The sequence below is a fragment of the Calcarisporiella thermophila genome (assembly GCF_041956535.1).
Source record: "Calcarisporiella thermophila strain CBS 279.70 unplaced genomic scaffold VTP21scaffold_10, whole genome shotgun sequence".
Taxonomy (NCBI): domain Eukaryota; kingdom Fungi; phylum Calcarisporiellomycota; class Calcarisporiellomycetes; order Calcarisporiellales; family Calcarisporiellaceae; genus Calcarisporiella; species Calcarisporiella thermophila.
The window spans coordinates 46,042-73,915 of NW_027192200.1; the positions used below are offsets into that span (position 1 = coordinate 46,042).

The window sequence follows — 27,874 nt, forward strand, 5'->3', positions numbered from 1 at the left end:
CACCTATGCCATATAGTGCCTCGCCTGCTGGTGCATCTCCTGCTGGTGCCTCACCAATGTCGCTGGTGAGTCGCCTATGCCTTCTGGTGCCTCGCCTGCTGGTGCTTCTCCTGCCGGCACTTCTCCCGCTGGCGCTTCATCTATGCCTGCTGGTGCCTCTCCTGCCGGAACAACGCCAAAATGGATCGAGTTTGCCTCCTGAAGTTTTAGCTATGCTTAGTCAGATATTAGCCAGATTACCTCCAACACCAGTGCCTTCCGGAGCATCATCGATGCCTGCTGGTGCTTCTCCTGCCGGTGCTTCTCCTGCCGGTGCTTCTTCTATGCCTACTGGCGCATCTCCTGCTGGTACCTCGCCAATGTCTGCTGGTGAGTCACCTATGCCCTATGGTGCCTCGCCTGCCGGTGCTTCTCCTGCTGGCGCTTCTCCAATGTCCAGCACCTCTCCAATGTCCGCTGGTGGATCATCTATGCCTGCTGCTGCTTCACCAATGTCGGCTGAATCATCACAAATACCCTCTGGCGCTTCGCCTATGCCTGCTGCTGCGTCACCAAAGCCAATTAATACGCAATCCATGTCCCCTGATATAACGAATTTACTTAATCAGATAATAATGATGCTTTCGAGGCCATCCCCGCAAGGAGGTTCCGCAATGCCTGGTGGCAGTTCACCATCAAAGTCTTCTGATATAATGAATTTGCTCAATCAGATCATTATAATGCTTTCATCCCCGCAAGGAGCTTCCGCAATGCCTGGTGGCAGTTCACCATCAATGTCTCCTGATATTTTGAATTTACTCAAACAAATCTTGGCAATGCTTTCATCCCCACAAGGAGGCCCTGCATCGCCTGGAGCATTATCTAGTCCGTCTGGTGCTGCACCTATGCCCTCCGGTGCTTCTTCATCTACGCCTGCTGGTGCGCCTTCTACCTCTCCCGACATATTAGCCCTACTCAATCAAATAATTGCAATGCTTTCAAAATCGCCACAGCAAGGAAGCTCCCCGATGCCAGCGGGTGCTTCACCTATGCCAGCAGGGGCCAACTCTAAACCAACTGGAGGTTCATCCATGCCTGCAAGCTCGCCTTCTACTTCCCCTGATATACTTGCACTTCTCAATCAGATCATTGCACTACTCTCCAAACAACCACAACAAGGAAGCGCCCCGATGCCTACAGGATCAACTCAGAAGCCAGCAGCAGCGCCGTCGAATCCTGCCGGTTCTCCGATGAATTCTAATGGTCCTGCAATGCCCACAAAACCTGCCACTTCACCCTCTAGGAAGCTTAGAACCAAAACTATAACTTTAACCCAAACCAGAGCAGCACCCAGCGCGTCTCCACGACAACTTCATGCTTAGTTTATGATGTGTGTAGATAAATGAGGATAAATAGATACAAAAACAAGTTGTTTTTTTTTTAATACAATATAATAAATTAATTGTTACTCGCTATCCATTTATTCCAACATAAGACGCCTTTTATCATACTTCGTAAATGTATCTCAACATTATATGCATTATAAGAATAATATAGGCTTTTAGACTATGATTATGTATATACGCTCAAGCAACAGTGAGTAGAGAAAACTGCAACTGAAAATTTTTGATCTATTATAAAAGCTTCGATATTATCAATAATACTTGAAATAACTTCATTTGCAAATACAGGCTATTATGTTATTTGATAACTACACTTCATATTAATAAAATTTAAGTATTGCGTTTAACTAGCTGGTTTCTAAATGGTGATTCCAAAGAAGGATAAAATAAGGAAAGTATAGGTAATTCAGTGACTCTAGACCAAGTCAAAATACGAGAGTCTCAGAATGCTGTATAGTGTATTTACCAATTTCTCTGGCAAATACTCATCTACATTGAGACAAGACACTTTACACACTATTAATATTCGGTACACATTGTGATGATATAAACAAAATTTGGTCGATTTTTATGGATTTGAAACAGATACTAAGGTGCAGGCTTAACTCAATAATATTGGCGTCTGTAAACAAAAATAATGGATTATTTTTAATCTTTCACATCTCCTGCTATATTACAAGCATTTTCTATTAAACCTATACTACTGGAGCTTATCTCTAAGAATAAATCTGTCAAAAATTTTATTAAAAAAAAAGAAATCATTAACGCCCAAAAAAATGAAATGTGAAATGGTAAAAATAAAAAACGAAAATAGAAAATAAAGATAAATGCTATTTTCCAACTCTTTATTCACTCTCGTCCTCGTCACTCTCCTCCCCACCAGGTACAACCTTCAGTTCAAAATCAAACTCTTGATCGCATCCCATGTATGAGTCGCACATGAAATAAATTCGAAGCTTATGTACACCCTCGCGGCTAGGTGCCGAAAATTCGAGTTTTGTTGCAAGTTGACGCTGTACAGTAACACGCTTAATCGCAAGCAGCGATTTAGTGGCAGGATCGCTGACTACAATCCACCAGCTCTCATCCTTTTTGTGTGGGAAGAAGGGTGCCACCACAGATGTCAAAGAGTTCTCGTCTTCATCTTCATCACTCTCACGCTCGAGTTTCACACGCAACGGGACTGATTCTCCTGTCTGCACTTCCTCGTTCTCTCCGTCGCCAACTTCGAATCCAAGCTCAATATTCGGATAGGCGTTCACGAAGCGAGCGACCTGCCTCATGCGTGCAGAGTCAATCCCTTTCAAGAGCTCATTGCGATCTGCATCATCAAGTTCTATCAGATCAAAAACGGACTCTACCCCACGTTCAGTGCACCGAGCAATAATGGCGTCTGTAAAGTGAGGAATTTGTTTCAGAGGAGAGTCGCGGTCCCATGCAGCCTGCACGCACATTTGTGCGAGCTCCATTGCGGCGAGAGCAGGCGATAGCCAACCGCTTGATGATATCACGTCGACGCACGCGTGTAGTAGCGGGATGATACGACCAAGTATCAGTGCCTGATCTGATTGAAGATCTGGTGGAAGCTGAATCCGCGAGAAATGAGCTTGCAACAACAAATTTGTTTTGATATGTGGCGAATTATAGCGCGGAGTCGCCAATTTGACAGGCACTCGGTCATGGACACGTCGCAACAAATCTTCTTCATGATGGCGCATAGGAATAGATTCAAATTCAGCCGCTGAAGCAATAATTTCGAGAAGTCCCTTAATCTTAGTTCCAGCCTTGAGACTGCGGTTGAAGATCTCCACTGTCACGTAGTTAATGTTGTAGTATGCAGCAATCATACCCAGGTTCAATGGTGAAACATCTATTTCATCCTCGATAGCAATGCAGCGGGATGCTTCCAGATCATTCAGTGTCGATTCGACCAGCTCCGAGAGGTGATCGGAAAGATGCCGGTGAGATACCCCTTGCAGGTTGTAATAATTAGGATTGCGTGTCAACCGTCGATACATGAATGTCCATGTAAGATAGTCGACAGCATCCTGTTTATTCTCAATCGTCTTCGTCACTATCTCAGCGTTGAAGTGGTTGTGGAGCTGATGGTCAAGGTGGGATTCAACAGGCAATGCTTCATAAAGGAACTTTTTGTAGAATTCTTTCTTGTTCGTCTGGCACATAAATACGCAGCGACCGGTATCGTCTAAACGGGGACGACACGCGCGACCCATCATCTGTAGGACATCGGTGATAGAATAATCAACGTAGCGATGCTCTTTACCCTCGAAGTATTGAGCGCCCATTACAATAACCATATGGCAACTCATTGGGATGGCCCAAGCTGTCTCCCGAGAGGCCACTACCACCTGCACTGCGCCCGACTCAAAGAGCTGCTCTACAATACGCTTATCGCCACGGTTTAGAGCCTCGTGGTAAAAGCCAACACCATGCTGCAGCGTTTCCGCAAGAGTTTTATCTTGCACATGGGTGAGGTGCTCTTTGATTTCTTCTGGTTTACAATGCAAGAAACGGTCATTGGCGCTATCTGCAATGCAGTAGGTAAGCAGATCAACCGCAGTCAAACGACACTGTTTCCTAGACGGCACGAACACAATCGCGGGCTTGTTTGCAGAGTAGGTGTTGATCGCAACATAGGTTGGTTTTGTCATTGCTACCATGAGGGATGGGAAATGTGGGATATTATAACTCTGGATATGCATCTCAAGGGGTACGGGCCGCACTGACGGATGGAAGTTAAAGACAGAGCGAGCATTCGCACCAATCCATTCACCAAGGTCGCGAGCATTTGCAAGCGATGTGCTAAGCGCGACGATGCGGATATTGTTCTCTGTTTGCGAGGAAATGTATCTCATGCGCGAAACGATCACCTCATAAGTTGGACCGATCTCTTCGTTTCCAATCAAGTGCAACTCGTCTGCGATAAAGAGGCTTACAGTTTGCACATTCTTGCGCTGCTTCCATCGGCGAGAGATGACGTCCCACTGCGATGGTGTGCACGCGATAACATCACCACGTTCAAGCAGTTTAAGGTCAGCAGAAGTCTCGCCAGTCAAAGAAACAATTGTTTTTCCGCCGCCAATATGCCCAAACTTCTTTTGCCACTCTGCAACCCGCTGATCTATCAGTTCCTGGAAAGGTGCGACATACACACATCGTCCATGGTCGGAGTTCGACCAGAGGCGGAGCAAGGCAAACTCTGCACAAATCGTCTGTTATAAAATAGAAACTATTAGAATTAGGTGGCCAACTAGGGTTATAAGAAATAGACATACCTTTCCGCTTCCAGTCGGTGCTCCTACAAATATATTGTCGTCACTTGTGTAGAGAGTCGTGAAGACCTGCGTCTGGATAGGATTGAACCGTTCTATCCAATCCGCATACACCTTCTCATACTCCGGATTTCGCAGAGCGGAGACCGGTAGAGGCTGCAAGTCGATGAGTTCGGTGTGAGGAGGATATTTTTCAGGTGGAATCAAGTGCTTGAATGAGATGGGCAGACGAGTCTCTGAGTGCATCCATCGGTCGGACACAACGCTCACGAAGTAGTTCGGTGGTAGAGGGTCGAAGAGGGGTACGGAAAAGTTAACACGATGCTCCTCCTCCGCATATCGCTGCTTAAGAACGAACACATCATTGTAAAGGATTATCTCGCCGTCAACATCCTCAACAAGCACCCAGAATACTTCTGCGCCTCCGTGCACTTTTTCGTCCCATTGGAAATCGGGAGTGATGGTGAGGTCAACGCTTAGAAGCGACCGAGTAATCGGCTGCACGTGAACCCGCAGTTCAAGTTTTGGAAACTGGTGAACAAATTTATGGATCATCTTGCCCGCTTTGGGTATCCCCACAAGCTCACCAATTTCCTGTGGGTTGAGATCATAATAGCGCTCCCATGGGAAATCCTTCCGTTCAATCCGCTTAATCAGGTCCTGCGGCATACCTCGGAATTGTCGCAAAGGTGTCATAGAGAGCCAAGTGCGCTTTTCGACCATTTTACATAGATCAAGTGCCTTACGAGTAAGTTGTGCCCACCCACGTCTTAAGCAAATTTCGAATATAGCGCGCAAAATACGCCCCGCACTCTGAGTCACATAGACCATGTCTGATACAAGAGCAAAGCCCTCGAGACGCAGTTGCGAGATGTAAGCCTGAAGAAGCACATTGATTTTTGCCGTTGGCTCTTCCATACTCTCCTTCACTGGTATAGGCACACGTTCTAGCAGTTTGGTCAGCTCAAGCTTCTCTTCCTCACGTATGGGAATGAATCGGAACTCGTCAGAGAGCGCAAATACACGGAAGAGTTCGATGTGGCCCATAGTTGGACGTAGATGCTGGTTGTATGAGCTCATTGAATTATGCGAAATGTAGTAGTGTGATGCGATACGGCCAAGCTCTGTAACCTGGAAACGTCCTGTTTTGCGCTCGTACTTTATCAAGTTGCAGTTGTCGAGGATGGTCGCCGCAGAATGGATAAGATCGACTCGTTTCTGCTCCAGATACTTGTCCTCTTCTCGTTCCTCGACAGAGATGCCATACAATGTAGGATTCTGCAGCATTCTCACATACAAGTAAGTATATCCAAGCCACTGTACGGCCTCATCGCGATTGCGAATAGTCCCGAGGACTATCTCTGCGTTGAGCATATCGGCAAGACGAGAGATGAGCTGACTCTCGATTGGCAATTGAGTGTTCAGCAGTGAGAGGTAGTACTGTAGTTCGGAATGTTGAGTAATAATGATGCCTTCTCCGAATGTGTCATACTGGGGTCGACCTGCACGTCCCAACATCTGGAGCACATCCTGTGGGCTTAGCTCCACCCATCGGCCCTTTTCGGGCGAATAGATTTGAGTTCCCTTGATGATGACCGCATGTGCCGGAAGATTAACACCCCATGCAAGTGTTGCTGTCGACACGAGCACTTGGATATGTCCATCTCGGAAGAGTTCTTCAACTAAAACACGGTCTGGCCGAGTCATTCCAGCATGATGGATCGCGAATCCATAAGGAAGCAGATCTTGTAGGTTGGTATCTTTTACTGTCTGCGCCTGGTCAGTTAAGAGTTCGCGATTTGCAGAATCCTGCTTGATAAATTGCGATATCGTGTCCTTTTCAATTGCCATATCTCGGATAGCCTTGGCGGTTTTGGCGGTCTCCTTTCGTGAATGGACGAAAACGAGCACCTGATTTTTACCGGCTTGGCTCATAACTTTATCATATGTTACTTCATTCATAACCTAGTGTTGCAAAGGTCGGTTAATCCTTCTTCAATATTTACATTTTATCCTAAAAAATGCACTCACTTGGAATCGCTTTATCGCCTTTTTCTCGGTTATCCCGACAAATTTTTGCTCCAATGGGCATGGGCGATAAGAGCTATCGAAAAAGAATAGCCCTTTTTTCGGGTCCACATGTAAAAATGTCGCGACATCTGCATAGTTCGGTAGTGTAGCCGACAGCCCCACCAGACGCACATGTTCTTGAGTTTGTTCGATTTGACGCAGTGTACGAGACACGATGCTCTCCAGGACAGGCCCACGCTCATCATGAAGCAAATGAATTTCGTCAATAATAATAAGACGGACGAGATTTGTGTAGCTGCGATCGGTTGCTTTGCGAGTTATAATGTCCCATTTCTCGGGCGTTGTGACGATAATTTGAGTCTCTGCTATCTGCTGTTTTGTGAGCTGATGGTCGCCCGTCAGCTCCGAGACTGTGATTCCATACGGCTCCAGCAGTCGACCACGAAAGTTGGAAACCATCTCTTGCACAAGGGCCTTCATTGGAGCAATATACACGATTTTAAAGGCATCTCGGTCGATTTCCCCTGTTTCTTCGTCGCGGTATTTAGATATTTCATTAAGAATAGTGAGCATTGCCACATTTGTCTAACAAATGATAATATTAAAAACCATTAATATGAAAAAAAGAAGTTTGGAAACAAAAATATATGCCTACCTTTCCTGCTCCAGTTGGCGCACATAGGAGCAAATTTTCATCATCGCCAAATGCGACAGGGTATACACGACTTTGAACGCGGTTAAGAGATTCGGAATTCTTGAATGCCGCTTGCGCCCACTCTGGAAGATCCGTAATCGGAACACGTTTCTCGTCAGCCCCAAGTGGCTTTGGCTTGGGAGCGGGTACAATAATCTCCTCATAGCTTTTCGCTTTACGTTTAAATGAGCCGTCGGGCAACTTGCAGCGTTTGTTGGACATTAGGTGCGAGCCTTGCTCAAATGCCAAAGATTCCAAATCGAGGATTGCGCGGGGAGCAACAGTGGTACCTGGTTCGAGAACGAGTTTATTCGGTAGAGGGGCCCGTTGCCTATGATCAACATCCATGGATTCTTCAGCTATTCCCCGTGCTGCACCGCCCTCTCCTTTTTGCACTCGCTCTCCACCCAGCTCTTTCAAAATCCAGCCGGCTCCCTTTTCCCGCATCTCTGCCTCTATCCGCTCTCGCTCTTCTTCACTTGACCGTTCAAGACGAGTCTTCCATACGATTAGTTCGCGATTCCGTGTCAATATGCGTACGAGGTCAAATTTGTCATAATCGAACAGAGCCATAAGTTCGTTTTCACAGTCACGTGTATTAAGCGCTTCCGAAGAGAGAATATCCATAGTTGCTTTTGTTTTCTCCTGTGCTGTGTGTGGATCCATATAGTAGGTGGCAATAAGACGCTGTAGCCAGAAGGCGTCAATATCATGTGGTGAAATTTTGTCATTAGCAGGCTTCTCGTTCTTTTCTCCATTAGCGGTGGTGACAATTTCCTCATCAGCTAACATATCACCCCACCCCTCTGACTCTTCAGCATTTGCCTCGCCTTCCGGTAGAGTTGCACCAGTTTCGGTATCTTCCAAGCCCTCTTCCTCTTCGTCTTCATCCCGCACTTCGTACACATTATCTTCATCCTCTTCCTCTTCATCAAATACTACCGCAACGCCGAGTTCTCCCATCTCATCTACGCCGATATTATCGCCATCGACATCGAGCTTCATTCCTTCTCCCTCTGCGCTGTAATCTGTTATTCGCTTTCCAAGACCTACAAGTTGTGCGAACTCTTCCGATGGTAACTGAGTGCCAAGAATTTCCTCAATCTGTTTTTTTCTATCGAAATCTCGAAGCGCGTCATTTTTGAGGATGGCCAGCATCTCATCGGCCGCACTGTGGATCACCTCACGTGCTGCAGCATCATAATATCTATTCACAAAAGCTAATATAAGATCGTACGCCTCGCGCGTCTCTTTTGTGCGTGGACGGTAGATTAGGCCCTCGATGTCTTGCGTAGCAGCAAGCACGGAGGAATAATCATATCCTCGCCGCAGACTACCTGCGCCTTCGCGTTTACGACGTTTCCTCTCCGCATCAGGCTTCTTTGGCTTCTTCTCGATCTTCTCACGCATTGCCCTCGATCCCATCTCTCGCGGGTCTATCCGACCCCAAAGTGTATCTGGCTCCCCTGATGGCTCATGATCTCGCCGTGGAAGCTCAGATCTGTCCGCTTGAAGGACAAGATTTGAGTTGGCCGTGTACTGGTATTGATTTTTTTGGGCGATATTTTCGGCCATGATTATTTAGATCGTGATCAAAAAAAAAATAATGGAAATACGGTACTTATGTTTTGATGACGTTTTGAATTTAGTCACAAATCGGTGGCTTAGAATTTCTTTCTTCGTGTTATTTATTTTCAGAGGGGATGTGGTATAGCTAAAGTTCTTCCTCTTTTCTCGCCTCGTTTTTTCTTGTTTCAGCGACAACAAATATCGAAATGGTACGTATTGTAAAGATGAAGTATGGACTGGAGATAGCCGTTGGATTGATGGATTAGAGATGGATGGATGAATGTGTTGGATGATGGATGGATGGCAGAGAGTAGAGACAAGTTAACATGTTCACCATCAACTAATCCCTCTTCTTACACAAAACAGAGTCACCGTAAATTTGAGGCTCCTCGCCACGGTTCTCTCGGTTTCTTGCCACGCAAGCGTGCTGCTCGTCACCGTGGTCGCTGCAAGGCTTTCCCTAAGGATGACCGCTCCAAGCCCGTCCACATGACCGCTTTCCTCGGTTACAAGGCCGGTATGACCCATGTCGTGCGTGACTTGGATCGCCCTGGCTCTAGTAAGTGTTGGACTCCCTCGCATTTTGTGTTCTTACATTTTTTCTTACGTTTTCGTCTGCAGAGATGCACAAGAAGGAGATCGTCGAGGCCGTGACGGTGATTGAGACACCCCCCATGGTGGTTGTCGGTGTTGTTGGCTACGTTGAGACTCCCCGTGGTCTCCGCTCGCTCACCACTGTTTGGGCCGAGCACTTGAGTGATGAGGTCAAGCGCCGCTTCTACAAAAACTGGTACCGCTCAAAGAAGAAGGCCTTCACCAAGTACGCCAAGAAGTACGCTGAGGGCGGCAAAGAGGTCGAGCGTGAGTTGGAGCGCATCAAGAAATACTGCTCCGTCGTCCGTGTCATTGCTCACACTCAGATGCGCAAGGTGCGCATCGGTCAGAAGAAGGCCCACTTGATGGAAATCCAGCTTAACGGTGGCAGCATCGCACAGAAGGTTGACTGGGCACGCGAACACTTCGAGAAGACCGTTGATGTGTCCTCCATCTTCGAGCAGAACGAATATATCGATGTCATCGGTGTCACAAAGGGTCACGGTTATGAGGGTGTCACCCACCGTTGGGGTACCAAGAAGCTGCCCCGTAAGACTCACCGTGGTCTCCGCAAGGTCGCCTGTATCGGTGCCTGGCATCCTTCCCGTGTCATGTACTCCGTTCCCCGTGCCGGTCAGAACGGTTACCACCACCGTACCGAGCTCAACAAGAAGATCTACCGTATCGGCAAGGGCGACGACAAGGCCAACGCCTCCACCGAGTTCGACCTTACTGAGAAGCGCATCACTCCAGTTGGTGGCTTCCCTCACTACGGTATTGTCAATGAGGATTTCGTCATGATCAAGGGTTGCTGCGTTGGTGTCAAGAAGCGTGTTCTCACCCTCCGCAAGTCTCTCCAGACCCACACAAGCCGCTTCGCTCTCGAAGAGATCAACCTCAAGTTCATCGATACCAGCTCCAAGTTCGGTCATGGTCGCTTCCAGACCGAGAGCGAGAAGAAGGCCTTCATGGGAACTCTCAAGAAGGATTTGTGAGCTGTTTCAAATTTCTCTTGAATTTGAAAATAAAATATTCTCTTTTCTTACATTTCTTCCATTTTCTTTTCGATGCCACCTTTTGACCCCTCCCAAAAACAAATACTGAATGAAATAAAATCATCTAATGTTTAATATGCTAAAATTCATTGAGTCCTTGTGTTGGATATAATTTCTAATAAAGGCACTTCGGAGTGGTACCGTTGAAATAACAGATAGTAATTCAAGCTAATCTGAAACCCAGGAAAGCATTTATTTTTCTCCTAGCTCATACCAACGAAACACTACATTTAATGCTCTAGATATAATAAATGGCACCACTTTTTAATCATTATAAAAATCTTTAGAATCATTATGTGGTTAGCTTGAGACTGCTAACACTGTTCCCACTACAACCAAGAGCAGCCCATAATAAGCAAATGTTCATTAAGGATGAAAACGTTTTCGTTAGTATACAACCATGGATTGAGATCTAATCAGAGTTAAAAACAACGCGAAAAAAAGAGCAAATTAATGGACATGATCCTACTTCTATTTCTTTCTCGATAAATGTAAAAATGCTCTTATCAAATTAGGCCCAAAAACACTGGGAATATCTTACTGAATGACGCCTATTAAAGTAATTATTGAAACCATCTAGCAGCTAGACCATATATGAGATCTAATAAAAGAAGCTTAATTAGCGGTAAAAATCATAAGTAGATAACATTCTTCTGCGAACTCTCGTGTATATTTTTGTTTATGCGATTCAAGTCCAGCATATATAGTCCGATATTAAAATTCCCGCGATTGATGTTTACACTTGGAATTTATTTGATTTGGTTTTACCACAAAATATTGATAATGTGGAAGAATCCATAGCATAGAGGATGAGGTTATAGATACAATAATAAAATATTAATATGTATTGTGTTTACAAATCAAATCGCATTATATTTAAGCTAAATAATAAACGAAAGTGTAGCAAAAAGAAAGTATTTAGCTGCAAGGAGAGGGCCGGGGGGAAAAGTGAAAAAACACTCTCTAGAACACATCTCCTTTAGTTAGCGGGAGCCTGCTTTGGCTCCTCAGTCTCCTTGGTGGGCTCTGGCTTCTTGTCTCCAGTTTCGACGGGCTTCTCGGTGGGCTTAGGCTCTTCCTTCGTCTCAGAAGGCTTCTCAGAGGGCTTGGGTTTCTCAGAGGGCTTCTCGGAGGGCTTCTCGGAGGGCTTGGGCGTCTCGACGGGCTTTGAAGCGGTGGGCTTTCCAGAGGGCTCGAGGGTGGTGCTGGGCTTTTGGGAAGACTTGGAGGGGACGGCGCTCGACTTGCTTGCCTTAGCACGGAGGAGTCCGACATCGAATTCAAGGCGCACTCCCTTCTGCTTGTAGGGAATGGTGGCGGCAAAATCGCCGATCTTGGTGCTGACAACCGAGTCGATATCGACGTCGATGCCGTCGGGATGGTTGTTAAGGATGTCGATCAGAACCTCCTCGCTGGCGGTGAGGGCAATGGTGAGCGTGTCGGAAATCTTCTCCTGGCCGTGGGGGACCGCGATGTTAGTGTCTTGGTCGAGCTCACCCAAGGGGCCGTTCTGGTACGTGATCTTGGCCTTCATGTGGGTTACAGTGAAATCGGTGTCAAGAGGGTTGAAGAGCGAAACCGTGCCGGTGGTCTTCTTGCTGATGATGGCATCGATGCTGGCAACGGCGCGGGACTTGCGGATCAGCTTATCCTTCACTCCCGTCACGGTGGCAGGGACCTTGAGGGAGGCAAGCGAGGGCTTCAGCGAGTCGATGGGAGTCGAGTCGGTGGTTCCGACCACGACCATGTCGGAGGTTTGACCCTCGAGGTATGCCGAGAGGGCGGCGGCGCCTGCGGCAGCACCATCTCCAGTGGGATTGATGACAAGACGCCCGGTGATGGGGTTGGCACCGCGCTTAAGGTTGAGGGCCTTGAGCGAGAGGCTGCCGATCTTCTTGTCCTGATACTGGACGTCAAATGAGACATCACCGGTGTTGATGGCGATGTCAGAGGGATTTTGGAGGGTCGAGGTCAAATCGATCTGAATGCCATCCTTGGTGCCACCGACCACCTTGAGCTGCTCGACCTTAAGGGGCACGGAGGTCAGGCCGCTCATTCCCTTGAGGGTGACGTCGTTTGCGAAAGGAACTCCCTTGAACGCCTGCTCGCCGCCGGCCGTCTTGGCAACAACATCGGAGGTACCGTGCAGGTTAATGGTGGCCTGCGCTTGGGTGGTGAAAGTCTTGAGCAGCTCTTGGATTTGGGCGTGCTTGTCAGCGGCTCCCTGGAGTGGCAAGTCGGCGAACTTGAAGGTAAGCTGGCCGTTGCCGGAGCTGGCGGGGGCGCCTTCGGGAATAGAGAGGGTAGCAATATCGTCATTGCCGTACTTGACGATGGCGTTGGCCAAGTACTTCAGCACTGTGGCATCGCCATCAGCGGTGTACTTCACAGTGACGGAGTCGGAGGCGGAAAGAGGAGAGTAAGGATCGCCCTTGGTGAAGTCGAGATCGATCGACTTGAGCTCGACGCCGTTAATGGCGAAGCCGCCGTCTCGCTTTTCAACGGGGGCACCCTGGCAGGTCGCCACAAGAGCCAGAGCAGCAACAATAGAAGTGAGTGTGAGTTTCATGATGAACTTCTAGTGAATGTGTGTCAGTGAGAGGTAAAGGCAAAGTGATAGAAGGAAAGAATAGGATGAAGATGAGGCGGAACTTGGAAATAAAAAATAAAAAATTTAATACAAGGTCTGTACCTCCCCCCTTTTATATTCTTTTTTTGCTCCCCTCCCTTTCTTCCTATTCAACTTTCTTAGAAGAGTTAGAGTTCATTTGCATTTCGGAAGTTACCCCAGATCTATAATGGAGCTGTGAAAGCGGTCAATCCAAATTGGGGGGGCGCATTCCGGTGTCGCCTCCTCTTCTTAATTGCGGTGCATTGTGTATGACAAAGAGCATTATCGCAGCATATTGAGGCTATATTGTGTGTCACGGAGTTCAAAATGAGCTGAATATCCACGGGTGAGAACGAAGAGAGTCTGTCTGAGCTGATAACTTTAAACTAGGCAGCGAATGCATTACCCCTCCCGGCTCCGTGCGATAAAGGTGAGAGGCATCTAAGATAAGCCTTAGCTCAACTATTCCTTTCTGCCACTGCTATATGGAGCCGAGCAGTGCGGTTTGCTTGGTTTGCGACCTCTCATCTTGCTGAACCTCCAAAACTCAGATTAGGTTTCTCTTCTCTCAATCTTGGCCAGGGATGTGACACCTGTCCGTCTTGGTCGATGAGGGAGGGCACGGCTAGAGGAAGAGGAGGGGTGGAAGCCTTCTCTTTGGGATTCCGCCCGATCGTTCTCTGGCTTGTTCCCCCACACACGGTCCACTTTTAAAGTTCTTGTATATTGTCATACCGGCGGAACTTCTCACACGCTTAGAGTATAGGCAAAAGCGCTTCACTCTATACCCTCAAACTCTTTTAGCAAAGATGCACTTAGGTGATTGAGTATTGCAATGAAGAATAGAAAGTTTGAGGTGTTTGACGGCATTGTCACTTACTCACTCCTCATCATCCCCTCTCCTTCCCCCTAATCACATGCGGGATCATGCGCAAGTACAAGAGTGATGGTGGAGGGGATGGGCGGCGAGGGGGGTAGCAGACGTCCCAACTCTATCCATGAGTTTCTTTCAGAGCGCGCATATTCCAGCAACTACTTAAAAAAAACTTCTTTTGTATCCCATATTCCGCGTATCTTAGCGGTTGATTTTTCCCGTCAAGGAATACACAGTAAGGAGATTTTGACATTGCTAATTCTTATTACAAATAGGACCTTATATTGACCGCGTTCCATTTCACACTCAGCGCGGTTTGCACCTCTCTCCCTTCCTCTCGTCCCCTCTTCCCTCTCTCGTCCTTCGTCGAGAGACGTCACCTGATGCCCGGCGCATAGGCCGCCGCGGTCGGCAACGAGTGGCCGGATAAAACATCACTAGCCTGGGATTTCTCAGAAAAACTTTCTTGGTTCTCCCCTATACTAAGAAAGTCGGTTTGTGACTCATAATCTAATTGCGGGGTAAAATAAACCTTGAATAAACTCTATCATGATTGCATTTGTACATGAGAAATTGGAATCCGCGTAGAGAACGGTTTCCTCTTTGATTTCCCATTCTCCATAATTTCACGAGGAAGCGGAAATACATGTGAACTCCCGCTTACAAAAGAAACTAAAAATAGCCCTCGTCGCTAGTAGCACCGCATTTACTTTTCTCCTTTCACCCGCCCTTTTCTCTTGTTTCACGGCCCACTAGACTATGCACCGATAAACTGATGTTTCTCCATGCTAAAAGCGGCGAGCACTGGGAAATTAAAATGAGCGAGCAGTATCTGGTTCACGGCCATATCCCTATGATCAACGCATCATCAAGGGCAGCCTCGGCGCTTATAGCCCCTTCAATGAGGCTGAGGCTAATTCCAAAGGAATCGTGCAACCAACCCAACCCAAAAGCAAAGGCTATCGGCATTGCGCACGAAGGTTCGACCCATGAAGCGGTCAACAGCGCAACAAAGCAACCGTTTTGCGTATTGATCCTCTCTTCTGATGCAACCCACTCGAGCTGGTCAGCGCTGGGGAGTTGATTGGGTTCTCAGATAAACTTGGATGTGCCAGAATTCAGTTCAATGACGATTCGCAAGCATCGGCGTATTTGGGTTGCCTGAGCCTCTGCCTCCAACGGAAAGCTTATGCGCTGTCTGCGCATTGGTGGGCTTAGTGGTATTTTGCTGCTGCCGTTACTAGACGTGCCGTTTTGTGAGCTAAGCGACGGCGCACCTCCAGCCTATTTCTTGGGCGATTGCGTCTAGGTCAAAGCGCCACGCTCAAACTGTATCCTCTCGGCACTAAATCATATGTCAGAGGGGACGCCATCTACCATCTATCTTGTTTTCCCTTCCTTTTCGGAACAGAGTATGTTCTGCTTGTGCCATCGCCAAGTGTTGGACGCTCCCCCTCATAACCTCTCACTTGAAAAGTAGCTATCACCACCAGAATTTGTAACACTTTGACCGATCCCATGCTATACCTCGACCAACCTGTCTTCTAGTACCTCTTGGTTTGGCCAGGGAACCCCCAATACCCCCCCCCCCCCTAGCACTGTTCCAAATTGATCATGAATACCTCGGAGATTAAGATCCATTTTGCTATCGATAGAGGTCAGCAGTCAATGTCGTTAGTGGAACGAACGGATATCTCTGGAGCCATAGCTCATGGTGCAAAAACTTCACTGCATTGGATGGATATTAATGTTCTTCCCAATAATATAACCTAAAACTTAACTCTACAAAAGGTATAGGCTGCTGAATGACAGGCCTTCTCCTTCATTCTAACTTTCCAGACATAGCTTAGCCGTTTGCACAATGGAATTCTTAATTATGTTAATCTTGAGCTTCATCGAAGCTATGTACCTCGTAACCCTCTACACCCATCAGGCCCCTGTATGATTTTTATCCACGTAACAGTTTGCCTTTGGAATGTATAAGAAAATCTTTTTACTTGAAAAACCAAGCATCAGCTAAAAAGATAAATGGTTTCCAATATAAGATAAACTTTTGCTGATGACAGAAATGTACTGTCAGTCACATATTAGGCTGGTGTGCTAATGGTGAGTGGTCTCGTTGGCTGAAAAAGGCTGTTATTTGGATTCATTTCCTGCAATTTCATATATAAGAGTGATGCTCACGAATCCTATACTAATTGACAGTCACGGGTGATGTCAACACAGCGATTGTTTTCCAGACTTGGTCGAAGTAGATCTATTTGTTTTAACATCCCCCAACACCACATAATAAACACACGAGACTGGGAGAGAAAGCGAAAGTGATCACAGCATGTCGACAAAAGTGCAAAAGATTATGGTTCAACCCATCAACCTGATTTTCAGGTATCTGCAAAATGTGAGTAGATGTGTGATTCACCTTGTAGTACGATTGAATTTTCTTTCATCAGCCGAAATTAATTGTCTCGCGTTGCTCTGTCTTTAGAGATCAAAGGTTCAGGTCTGGCTTTATGAACAGCTGGACATGAGACTTGAGGGTCGCATCATTGTGAGTTGATAAGGTCGCTTCTCTCCCATGATGAAAACATTTGATTAATATTTTTTATTTTTATTTCTTGGCCGGCAGGGTTTTGACGAGTTTATGAATTTAGTGCTGGATGATGCTGAAGAGATCCATCAGAAAAAGCAGACACGAAAACAACTAGGTACATTTTCCTTTCTGCCGATTTTCCTTGATCGTACATCACTCTCACCCCTGTAATATATACTAATAATTATACGCTTGCTCTCTCTTTTCTAATCTAGGTCGCATCCTCTTGAAGGGAGATAATATCACGTTAATCCAAGCAGTGAGTCAATAGGGTGTGCCGAGCCCGATGTGGCTAGAAAAGTTCGGGGGGCCGATATCTTCTTATACTTTGTGTGCGTGTTTATTCAAGTCTATCCCTTCTATTGTAAATATATAAAGATATTTGCTTTATATCGCTCAGTTGCTTTGGCATTTTTGTATAAATGAGGGAGACTGTGGAAAAGTGTAAAAAAGGGAAATAGAGTGGAAGAAAAAAAAGAATCCAGAGGAATAACAAGCCATAAAATTAATTCTTTATTTTAAGCCATAAAGGAAAACAAAAAATGCTTTGCTTTATACACACATACACAGTTCATGATTATCCTTATCGACCATCGAGGATGAGCCCATCCCCCGCTTAGATTTTTGTTTTTTTAGAAGAGACATTGGTATCTATACACGTCCCTCGCCTTCACAATGCCGCATTTACAGGGCATGGGCGTCCCGGAAGCGCTCACCAGCGTAGATTGCTTGATCGCCAAGCTCCTCCTCAATACGCAGCAGCTGGTTGTACTTGGCTAGACGCTCCGAACGGCACGGTGCCCCCGTCTTGATCTGACCGGTGCGCAGGCCAACCACAAGGTCGGCAATCGTGGTGTCCTCGGTTTCGCCCGAACGATGCGACACCATCACGCCCCAGCCAGCCTTCTGCGACATCGTGGCCGCGCGGATGGATTCTGTGACCGTGCCGATCTGGTTCACCTTCAGAAGGAGGCCGTTGCAAGCCTTCTTCTCAATGGCGGTCTGAATGCGCTCGGGGTTGGTGACGGTAAGGTCATCGCCAACGAGCTGGATGTTCACGGCGGCCTGAAGTTGGGCCCACGACTCCCAGTCGTCCTGATCGAAGGGATCCTCAATCGACACGATGGGATACTCCGACACAAGCTGCTTGTACAGCTCCACCATGCCGTTGCTGTCCTTGACACTGGTGCCATCGTTTTTTTCGTTCTTGAAGTCGAGATCGTACTTTCCGTCCTTGTAGAACTCGCTAGCGGCACAGTCCATCGCAATCTTGACCTTGTCGGTGTAGCCGGCCTTCTCGATGGCAGCGCGCAATAGCTCAAGTCCCTCACGGGCATCCTGGATATTGGGGGCAAAGCCACCCTCATCCCCGACGTTTGTCGCGTCGATTCCGTACTTCTGCTTAATGACAGACTTGAGGGCGTGGTAGCACTCGGTGCCAATCTTCATTGCCTCGGAGAACGAGGAGGCGCCCGTCGGCATAATCATGAACTCCTGGAAAGCGAGCTTGTTACCCGCGTGTTCACCGCCATTGATAACGTTGAATGCCGGAACGGGGAGAACAAATGGCTTCTTGCTTCCGGAAATTTCCGCAATGTGGGCGTAGAGAGGGATTCCCTTCTCCGCAGCGCCTGCTTTGCAAACAGCAAGAGACACGCCCAGTAGGGCATTAGCTCCCAGCTTGCTCTTATTCTTCGTGCCATCAAGCTTGAGGAGGAACTCATCCACGGCATTCTGGTCAGTGACATCAAGTTTGGCGTCAATGAGCGATTGGGCAATAGTCGTGTTCACATTCTGAACCGCCTTGGTCACACCTAAATACAAAGCAACCATTAGACTCCCGTGGGCATGTATTCTAAAAACGCGTAAAAAACTATTGAAGATGGCTACCTTTCCCAACATACTCGGTTTTAACACCATCTCTCAACTCCAAAGCCTCATGAACACCTGTTGACGCGCCCGAAGGAACATCAGCACGGAATACACCTTTGCGCGTCGTCACTTCAACCTCGACGGTGGGGTTACCGCGAGAGTCGAAGATTTGTCTGGCGTGAACTTTGAGGATAGACATAACTGGAGTGGTTATTTTTTTTTCTCGTTAAAACGAGGATGAAGAGTCGTCAAAGAGGAAAAAAAAGGAGATTTTTTATGGTGCCGAAGCCAAAAGAAAAATGGGACAAGAAACCCCAAGTTGGCTTGCGCGTGCGAAAATTTAACAGGGGTATTAGTGGCTTAGTAGTTGCGTTGGGTTCCACACGGTGGACTCAACTTAAGATAAGGTGATAAAAAATCAACTGACAAATGTATACAAGCAAAAAAAAAATTGTTTACATATCAAGATAACTGATAAACTAATTATACTTGCTTATATTTGACAAGATAAAACTGGGTTTCAATGTAATAATGCAAGCTTGGCTTTTTTTTCGTTATCTATGCTCACCACAATGGTGATCTTTTCATGCTGCAATAGCGATAATTCAACCACGAAAAAATATAACCAGGGGTCTAGCCTGGCTGAGCGAATTTAGAGCCGTTGCTTTGTAAACATACTCGGTGTCCACTTTTGGCTATGAAAAAGCCTAAGGTGGCCTCCTGTCTTTAGAGTGTTATCTAAAAATATAGAGACAGAAGCGCTATGCCCAAATAAAAAATACATGTGCCCCCCCTATTTACTTGGGAAGTTCAATTTAGCTACAGGATTGGTCGTGGTAATTTAATCAAACTCGCTTGAAAAATAAATCGCCAATCGATCGAATAGATTACAATTCAACGTTTTCAGCGAGCTCCAAGATTACACATAATTACATCCATAGTAAATGACGTTTTGTGTGAAGAAAGAAGAATAATACAGTAATTAAAATCGGATATAAGGTTAAGGTTAGCAAGAAAGGAGGGTATCCGTTTTGCCTCCCAATTGCTCGCCTAGAAAGTGTTGGAAATCCAACGGTTGAAAAAGAATCTAGTAGAAGAGAAGAGAGATTATGTCATTTCCCAAATTATTTTTAAAGGACCGCAGGGCATAAGCAAAACTTACAGTGAATTAGCAGGCTGATCATAGGGTGCCATATGACCTGCATTAAACACACGCAAGAACGCAAAGCGATTATCCGCAGTCTTGCGAACCTCTCCGACATTATTTCCATAGGGTTTGTCTCCCGCACCATTGAATTCCTTGTTCCCTGACCACGGCAGAGCAAGAGTCCACGCCTTGTTACCGTACCAATTGCCTAACATAGAAATCAAACTAGGGTGAGAGGCCCATTTGGGGACGGGTTCTTACAGCGATGCTACTTACAGATATAATCAGCTGTTCAAGGATCAAGCCGAGAATAAATAATATTAAAAAGAATGGGATAAGGGGAATTGTTAGTTGGTTTAGGCGAATGGGGTCAAAGAATCTATCACATACCATCTCCGGCTGTAATTGGATTGATAGAATCAAACGGAGAGGAAGAGGAGAGAAATGGTCAGTCATAGCCTAATATTTTTACGCATGCAATTCCCCGAGCTTACCATAGACCAAAATGCGAACTCCGTCCTCCAGCAGCGGAGGGAGGAGTCTTTGCGAGGGCATCATCCAATCCCCAGCACTGACGAAATTGTTATACACATCGAAGTTGCAGCTCTCATATTTGCTAACCTTGGCTCCCACCGCCTTCTTGACATCGGCGCGATTGAGGTAGCTCTCGATGGCATCCGTGATGGGATAGCAGAGGCCACCCCCGGTGCATTCTTTGCGGATGTCGTAGATGTTCTTCCCTGTCGATTGGAATGGTGAAATCATCACTTGGTTGCAGTAGCTTGTCGCCCTTTCGCATGTGCCTGCATCACCCGTTGCGTAGCAGTTGCTGATCTGTCGTGAGCAAGTGGGGGAGCTCTGGTTCATCCGCGCGCACTGCGTGCGAGAGAGCACAGGCCTATAGGTGTTTCGGCATCCCATTTGCTCGTAGTATTTGTACTGGACAAGGGGGTCCGTGAGCCCATTACCGATCAACAAAGACTTCAGGTTTATCTTTTGGAGAGTATTGGCTTGAGCTTTGAGGACATCACTCTCGAAGCTGCCCTTGTTGCTCTTATGGATAACCGAGCCAATATTGGGCACGTAATGGCCTAAGGGATGAATTTTGCGTTAAATGTGCGATGAAAAAGGAAGAATAGAAAGATCCCCTTCAAGGTAAAGTGTCCTCAAACTTACCGGCGTAGCTCTCTCCGGCGACGTGGAAATCCACCTTGGCAAATTTCGGGTTCTCCTTCAGGAAGAGTTGCAGGAAAGCATACACATCTTTCGCGGCCATCAACGAGGTTGAGGTGTCTGAGTTTCCATAGGAATACCCGACGTTCAAAGGCTATGTCAAGCAGAGTAAAGAAAGGTTCAGTACCACACTACAAGCTCAATGTATGGCCATGTCCGCCAAATCATCCAAGCTACGGTACCTGATCTAGGAAAATGACGCTTGCGTTGCTATTCCACCCGAACTTGTTAAAGTCCGTGCCTGAGCCATTTTCACGCATGCGGCATGGCCTAACGTCGGGGGTGGTTAATGGTCAGTGTGTGCGAGTTCAACCCTCTCAGTTGTCAAAATCGAGCACTTACCCCAACTCCATGAACAATCCCATCATGGACGAGCATCCCGGGCCACCATTAAGCCAGATCACAAGAGGGTCCTTTTCAGGATTGCTGCGAGACTCAAAGAACCAGAAGAAAAAGTGACTATCTCTGTCTGTGTCAAGATAGCCCGAGATCTATTTCCATCAAGAACAGCTGAGCATCTAACCGCTTATATAGTCAAGGAAAGGCAATGCTCAAGTTACCTGTTTGACAGTTGGATCGCAAAGAGTAGGGTTCTGATAACGGAGGGCGTGGTCGGGGAATGCTGGATGCGTTGCTACTTTAAACTCTCCCGACTCAGTACTTGCTGCCGTTTGATTCTCAAGCGCAAAAGTTGCGCCCAAGAGCAGCGTCAATAATAATAATATCAATGTCACTCGCATAACTCTTCTAGGCGAATAATCAACAAGAGAAGTAGGAGGAAGAGGATGCCGGGATAGACGAAAGGGCGGAAAGGAGCGCTAAGGATTCCAAAATTTCTAAATCCACGACGACCAAATGGTCTTTTTATTGCAACCGAACGGTTTTCTTCATCACTTAAGTTTAGCGGAGTACAGGGTAAGATTCAATGAAAACGGTTTTCGGGTCATGCACTCCTTCATTCCCAATATCTCCCGCTTGAAGCCTCAAGCTGACTCAGCACTAGCCTCGGCAGTACTAAATTTAGGGGGCGTTGTCAGATCCATCTCGGATCGTTGCCCACACCGACAGACAGCTTATTTAATTTTACAGTTTTCATTGCTTGATATTCTATCCAATTTTCAATTTAATTTCTTGTCTCGCGTGAGATTGAACACGAGAAACACATTCCAAGTGCGATCGCACTCAGCCACCCCGCACCTAACCTAGTTTGAGGTAAATCCCGACCCGATTTGGTCTAATTCTGACTGCCATAGCCAAGAGTTACCGCGAGAATTAGTAGAGTTTGAACTTTGTCTTTCCATCAGCATTCCTCTAGGATGACCTCACGGGTCTGGGTGCATTTTTGGGCCTACTACGGGACTGAATAGAGGCAAGTAGCATTACCCCATTGACAGCATTCAACCATGACTTCCTTCTGGTGAAAACGGCTGTAAGAAAATAGGCGGACGTGTGCATCACCCGACGCTGATGGATAGATTCACAATGAAGGGCCCTCTGACCAAAAGGATGTGTCTTTGCTTGGAAAGCTCTAACCTCTTTTTTGAGCCACATGAACTTACTGCTATGCTCTAGTGAGGCATCTCTCTATTCCTTGGGGACAAGGGCCATTAGGGTTCCGTAAAGGTGTATACCCTATCCATTTTCATTAACACGAGGCTAACCCTAAATCTACCCAACACATATCGGCTTAGATAAATAAGCGCTAAATTTACCTAGAATCATATCTATCTTTCGTAATCAATGCGTTAAAGCAGAGGGGAAATGAAGTGTCACTCTTGGCAATATGCCACTAAAGTCTGGAATAAAACAAAAAGAAAAAAGGTATAGTGTGCACCACTAACTCGCCGGGCCTACAGGCTTATTAAACCTTCGGCTCTTCCGTCGCTTAGTTAACCGATTGGCAATCCGTTCCTTCCGTCATTCTTTGTCATGTTATCCTATCAATATAGGAAAGCATGATAAAAAAATGTATGTATCAGGATCTCAGAATAGCCAGTATGGTTATAGCCCCAGCTTACCCAAGCCTGTGGTCGTCAACATTAATGAGCCAAGCATGGCTAACTCCTACCTCCACGAGTAAGGCTCATTGATTGCTTGCTCCCTTGCATACACTTACAGTTGTTTTAGCTTGCTTGTTTTCCATTTTGTGAGATTATCCTCATTTAGGGAAAAATCAAGGGAATAGTGTTATCCTGGCTTTATTACCGCAGCAATGGCCTGCGATGATTAGATACAAGATGGAGCGGGTATTTTAGCAAAAGTTTCAGCATTCTATGGAGGGCCTGAACTTGGGTTTACTTATAGATTCACAAAGATTTGCATGTGTTTTCAATCCTCGAGAAAGCGAGCCCTGGACGACTGGAGTTTGAGCATTTTATTGCAGGAACTTAAATACCCCCTGCCATCTGCAAATTTAGGCATCTCCGCTTGTCAAAGCCACCGTGGGTTAAGCTGACCCTAGAGAAATGAAATTCATCAGATCTGCCCAGATCAGGTTGATTGCTGAATTAGGAGAAAAGGACTAGAAATCGAAGTGGTCAGTCCACCACCATGACGGTGCGCAGTCGCTTGGCACTTATCTCTTCCAAATATCTAGTTTGACAAGGCACTCCTTGCCAAGGCGAGGGAAGCAACTCCGGCCCAGCTTGGATGTGATTTTGAGCCACTCTTAACTCTACTTCTAACACGGCCACCACCTGGGTCTTATGTTGAACTAGGTTGCCATGGAATTTTCATTGTTAACCAGACCTCGTTTGGGTCGCATGCCGTTAGTTCATTGTTGAAAGAACAATAACACTAATCGATATTATAAACAGCATAAAGAATGAAAAGACACAAAATGGGGGGGGGGGGGAGGGGGAGGGGAGGAGAGAGGAGAAAAGGTTGCCTAGCAGGCAAAGAGAGACACAATAAACAAAACCTTTAACAATATCAACCAGAAAAGTCGAGAAAATATTATATAGACTAATAGCTTTTACACTTTTTCAAAATCAATTATGGATAGATATTTATGTAAAAAAGAAGGAGATAGAATGAGTATTATGGCAGGGGTAAAGAAGGTAAAATGGAAGAGAGTTGAGATAATATATGAATAACAAATGATGCTAGTGGATAGAATAAGATATGGGAAAGGTTTACAGAGGGGAAATAGCGGGGTGATTTTGATCGTGTGGAGGGGAGAGGATTTCCCCACCATAGGGAGAAGGGGCAAGGGGGTGGTGCGTCATCCCTCACCCTCTTTGGGGTTGCTGATGTTGATGGAGTTGATGTTGCTGCAGCTGGTCAAGGACCAGGCCTTCTAAATAGGAGCACCGCTCTCGCAACTCTTTGGTCTCCTTCCGCAGCTTCTCCCGTTCGTCCAGAAGAGCCACCAGCTTGGCATAGGCACGGCCACTCAGTGCTTCGAATTTGTCTCGCGAGTTGCGCATGGCGGCCATGAGGCGCTTCTTCGCCCGCTGTTCCGCAAAGAGTTGGGAATGCGCCTGCTGTAGCTTGTGAAGCAGCTCCTCGCGACTCTCGGCCTTGTCTTCAGGCGACGTGTCGGCGCTGGGGAGAGGGGGGTGATTCTCCTCGGGAGACGACGACTCGGTCTGCGTCGCTGCCGTATCAACCTTTCGGTCGGTTTGGACTTGCACGTGTCGTACTCGCCTCCCGGTGGCGGGGGCGCGGGGGGAGCGCTCGATCACCTCCACCAGCCCCACCTCGCGCCGCACAAGAGCCACGCGCTTTGACAACTCGAGCTCCACCAGATCCTTCTCCTCCTCGGCCTTATTGGCCGCGTCCGCATCCGCCACGTTTTTCTTGCGGATCATGGCCGTTGTAAAGGGCCCCTCACTGGCCTGCTTCTCGAGCTTGGCATCTCCGTCGAACGCCTCCTTCTGGGAATTTGAGGCCTCCATCCGATAGGGCGAATGCGACTCCCCCTTAGCTGGAGCAGTTGAGAGCGGGTGCATATCCCGGTCGGGCCGACGATAGGCGTCAGGGGATTCGTATTTCTCGCGCTGATAATGATTCACTCCACCGAGTGCGTCTCTTCTCTCCTTGATGCTACTTCCTCCCCCAACGCTACCCTCCTTGGAATTCCCGTTGCTTTTCACACTGCTTCCGCCCCCACTGTGACTACCCATGATATAGTCCTGGGACGAAATCGTCACGACGGTTTCCGCGAGGATGGAGCTTTCCCTGTTCCTCGGCGCCAGATAATCATATTCATTGAAGCCTCGGCCGTCGGCCTTGTTGCTATCCTGGGTGGAGAACGTGTCGTATTCGGTGATAATGGGGACGTATTTCTTTCCCGCAGGGCGCCCCGGTCCGGGCGGCTGCAGCCGCGAGGGGGGGGCCAGCGAGTGAGCCTGAGCTCCTTCCCCATTCATCGCATCCAGCGGCTTCTCTTTCGACTTGTTCCGCCGGAAGAACAACCGTTTTCGTTCCTTCTTCTCGGAAGCTTGCGTCGCGGGCTCCTCGGGTGGCTCTGGCGGCCCCGTGGTGGCAAGAAACTCGGCGAGTGACTGGGTGGTTTGGGGTTTGGCGCTGCTGGAGAAAAAGTCGTCATCAGAATCGTTTTCGTAAACGATAGTGAGAGGGGATTTGGGCACGAGGGCCGCCTTTTGAGGCATGGCGATAATGGTTTAGAGAAGGAACGGGGAGGGGCAATGGTCGAGATCCGGTGGTGATAGAGAGAGAGGGGGCACGAGAGAAGAAGGGAAAGAATAGATAGGAAGGGTCGGACCGAAAGGGTAGAAGGGGGACTTGTCGCGGGAATGAGCACAGAAGCACGAGTTTGTTCGATACTCGCTTTCTAATTAGTCGAGGTTCTCAAAAAAAAGGGGGGATTTTCTTAACGGGTAAGACAAGAAGAGAGGGAAAAAGGGAACACGGGATGGGAAATAGAAGCCAGACGCGAAATGGAAGCGAGATGAAAAAGATGATGGTGAGGTGTGTTCATTCCCACAATGACAAACAACACCAACAGCAACAAATAGTCAGCGGCACAGAAATAAGGATCAATCGAAGAAGAATGAAAAAAAAACAGGAATATGTCCGTGAGTGAAGCTTGTTTCTTTTGTGGGTTGTGTAACCCGCTCACCACTTGAGACAAATGCCGAGTTTCAGACGGAATTAGAAAGTGGTGCTATTTTCGTCTCTCCCCAGTTGAATTCGGATGACGAAGATTCGGCTGGCCAAATAGCCCGGGATGGGTGGCGGAGCGGCGTGCGGACTTCCATCGTCTATTTGCTCAGGTCGGCAGCCGTGGCCGCGGCCGCTGCTTCCATCTCCCGCAGCGTGTCTGCCCGCCTTCTCTCTAGCCATCCGAGCATGCACAATAAGAACCATTAGGCCTCCCGGTCCATATCCTCTTCTCTGTTGAATGGAGCCTTACCGCTTAGCCGCCGGCTGCATTCTGCCAGGTGTTCTCGCAAGGTCCCGTGCCCCGACTTTTGCACGCGTATCGCGTCTCCGTCGTATCCAAATACCTCGAGGTGGTAGGGGGGGAGCACCTGCTCCTTGATGATAGCGTTGGAGATCAAGTAGGTCGCCTATGCAGAATGGGGTGCATCGAAGGGGATGAGGGGGGCTTAGCAAACTCACACATAATGACCGGAATACTCACAAACACGTCGTTGGCCGCATACTCTTTCTGCTGCGGGGTCAGATACCGCATCTCCCAGTTACTGAGGCGCGCATGTTGGTCCTTCGCGAGCTCCTGCCCAAGCATGACTCTGCTCAAGCTCTTGAGGGAAATAATGGGGCGCCTGTGGCCAAAGACGCCTTTGTTCGCTAGTAGCTTCCCCCCTAGGTTTTGGCCGCGATCATATCCACCCTTATCCACATCTCCGTCTCCACCCGCATTGCCAACGCCATCATGGTGCAGGTAACCATGCTCTTTTACCTCCCGGCACAGCCGACTCGCTTCGCACATTCCTTTCGCTTTGATCCCGAGATCGTGCAACTTCTTGGCGTCTATTCGAACGTTTACCCCCATTTTCACGATCTCCTCCGTCTCCAACAGCAGCCGTACATGCTCCGGCACAGCATGCATATGATGCAAATGGAGGAGGAGAATCGCGGTGCGATCGCAGAGTTGGAGGAGGGCAAGAGGGCGCTGCTTGTAGGGGCGTGCGAAAGGAAAGGGCGTGGACCATTCGGAGTCCAGGGCTATGAGGGGAAATTTCTCGCTGGCCGGAGCCATTTGGGATAATTAGACAGAATGGAAGCGATCCAATCCAAGCAAGAACACCCTTACCAATTCATCAGCATGATGCGCGCCATCTTATCCGCCTTCTCGTAGTCGGCCGTGTAGTACACTCGCTGCCGGTGCCGCGTGTAATCAACATATGGGTAGAGGGGGGCATGGGTGGAATAGCACCTGGATCCGCATAGGCGGCGCGGTAGAGGGAGCCTTCTCATGGTTGGGGAGGAGGATTGAAAGGACGAAGTGACCGTATTTATCAGACCACTGCCTATTCTGGGAGGGTAATAATTTTTGGTTCCAAGCCGCAGCCCAATTCCAGTGTCCATTTCTAATCACGTTAGACTAGGAGACAGGAGTTTTTGGGGCTTCTCGGTGGAGGCGAAGAATTCCCCAGATTGATTTGGTCCTATGGTGGACTCCTGGACCCAAGCCATTCCCCAATTCGGGATTTGTTTTCTCGGAATGCAATCGGGCCAACCAAAACAGATATACTATAGAGATAGGGGGAGAAGAACCGGTACTTCAACCCTATTCCAAAGAACATGGTCTTACAAGAATGAGAAACATTCCAACATTCCCTTTATTATCAGGTCACAAGAAGTAAAACTTGTGAAGCGCCACGTCTTCGGCCCGTCTTTTGATGGCCAGTAGTGGTTATTGCAAAAGGGAGGTTGAAGAGGTCGTGTAAAAACGGGAACTAAAACCTCTTGTGAAGGCCTGCCAATAGCTTCATCTT

The 27,874-nt window shown here is 47.6% G+C and overlaps 10 protein-coding genes across 10 annotated transcripts; 4 read left to right on the top strand and 6 right to left on the bottom strand.

The window, feature by feature from the left end:
* Window positions 1-5: 5 nt before the first annotated feature.
* Window positions 6-1,361, top strand: VTP21DRAFT_742 (uncharacterized protein; the record flags this gene model as incomplete). The annotated part of the gene is made up of 1 exon (XM_069398159.1): window positions 6-1,361. The coding sequence occupies one exon, from the start codon at window positions 6-8 to the stop codon at window positions 1,359-1,361; it is 1,356 nt and encodes a 451-aa protein (XP_069251632.1).
* An 866-nt stretch (window positions 1,362-2,227) lies between these two features.
* On the bottom strand, window positions 2,228-8,975 carry VTP21DRAFT_743 (uncharacterized protein; the record flags this gene model as incomplete). Its single annotated transcript, XM_069398170.1, has 4 exons — window positions 2,228-4,615; window positions 4,679-6,640; window positions 6,707-7,291; window positions 7,362-8,975. 4 exons carry the CDS (start codon window positions 8,973-8,975, stop codon window positions 2,228-2,230), a joined length of 6,549 nt encoding a protein of 2,182 aa, XP_069251633.1.
* A 200-nt stretch (window positions 8,976-9,175) lies between these two features.
* On the top strand, window positions 9,176-10,558 carry VTP21DRAFT_744 (60S ribosomal protein uL3; the record flags this gene model as incomplete). The annotated part of the gene is made up of 3 exons (XM_069398181.1): window positions 9,176-9,178; window positions 9,336-9,528; window positions 9,591-10,558. 3 exons carry the CDS (start codon window positions 9,176-9,178, stop codon window positions 10,556-10,558), a joined length of 1,164 nt encoding a protein of 387 aa, XP_069251634.1.
* A 1,039-nt stretch (window positions 10,559-11,597) lies between these two features.
* On the bottom strand, window positions 11,598-13,187 carry VTP21DRAFT_745 (uncharacterized protein; the record flags this gene model as incomplete). Its single annotated transcript, XM_069398192.1, has 1 exon — window positions 11,598-13,187. One exon carries the CDS (start codon window positions 13,185-13,187, stop codon window positions 11,598-11,600), a length of 1,590 nt encoding a protein of 529 aa, XP_069251635.1.
* Window positions 13,188-14,878: 1,691 nt separating this feature from the next.
* Window positions 14,879-15,187, top strand: VTP21DRAFT_746 (uncharacterized protein; the record flags this gene model as incomplete). Its single annotated transcript, XM_069398203.1, has 1 exon — window positions 14,879-15,187. One exon carries the CDS (start codon window positions 14,879-14,881, stop codon window positions 15,185-15,187), a length of 309 nt encoding a protein of 102 aa, XP_069251636.1.
* A 1,248-nt stretch (window positions 15,188-16,435) lies between these two features.
* On the top strand, window positions 16,436-16,964 carry VTP21DRAFT_747 (uncharacterized protein; the record flags this gene model as incomplete). Its single annotated transcript, XM_069398214.1, has 4 exons — window positions 16,436-16,501; window positions 16,589-16,651; window positions 16,730-16,808; window positions 16,909-16,964. The coding sequence occupies 4 exons, from the start codon at window positions 16,436-16,438 to the stop codon at window positions 16,962-16,964; spliced, it is 264 nt and encodes an 87-aa protein (XP_069251637.1).
* Window positions 16,965-17,377: 413 nt separating this feature from the next.
* Window positions 17,378-18,764, bottom strand: VTP21DRAFT_748 (uncharacterized protein; the record flags this gene model as incomplete). Its single annotated transcript, XM_069398225.1, has 2 exons — window positions 17,378-18,507; window positions 18,584-18,764. 2 exons carry the CDS (start codon window positions 18,762-18,764, stop codon window positions 17,378-17,380), a joined length of 1,311 nt encoding a protein of 436 aa, XP_069251638.1.
* A 321-nt stretch (window positions 18,765-19,085) lies between these two features.
* Window positions 19,086-21,685, bottom strand: VTP21DRAFT_749 (uncharacterized protein; the record flags this gene model as incomplete). Its single annotated transcript, XM_069398236.1, has 9 exons — window positions 19,086-19,154; window positions 19,244-19,289; window positions 19,728-19,920; window positions 19,989-20,000; window positions 20,207-20,803; window positions 20,889-21,039; window positions 21,128-21,215; window positions 21,288-21,436; window positions 21,506-21,685. 9 exons carry the CDS (start codon window positions 21,683-21,685, stop codon window positions 19,086-19,088), a joined length of 1,485 nt encoding a protein of 494 aa, XP_069251639.1.
* Window positions 21,686-24,175: 2,490 nt separating this feature from the next.
* Window positions 24,176-25,561, bottom strand: VTP21DRAFT_750 (uncharacterized protein; the record flags this gene model as incomplete). The annotated part of the gene is made up of 1 exon (XM_069398248.1): window positions 24,176-25,561. The coding sequence occupies one exon, from the start codon at window positions 25,559-25,561 to the stop codon at window positions 24,176-24,178; it is 1,386 nt and encodes a 461-aa protein (XP_069251640.1).
* Window positions 25,562-26,173: 612 nt separating this feature from the next.
* On the bottom strand, window positions 26,174-27,353 carry VTP21DRAFT_751 (uncharacterized protein; the record flags this gene model as incomplete). The annotated part of the gene is made up of 4 exons (XM_069398259.1): window positions 26,174-26,247; window positions 26,326-26,482; window positions 26,557-27,121; window positions 27,190-27,353. The coding sequence occupies 4 exons, from the start codon at window positions 27,351-27,353 to the stop codon at window positions 26,174-26,176; spliced, it is 960 nt and encodes a 319-aa protein (XP_069251641.1).
* Window positions 27,354-27,874: the final 521 nt, after the last annotated feature.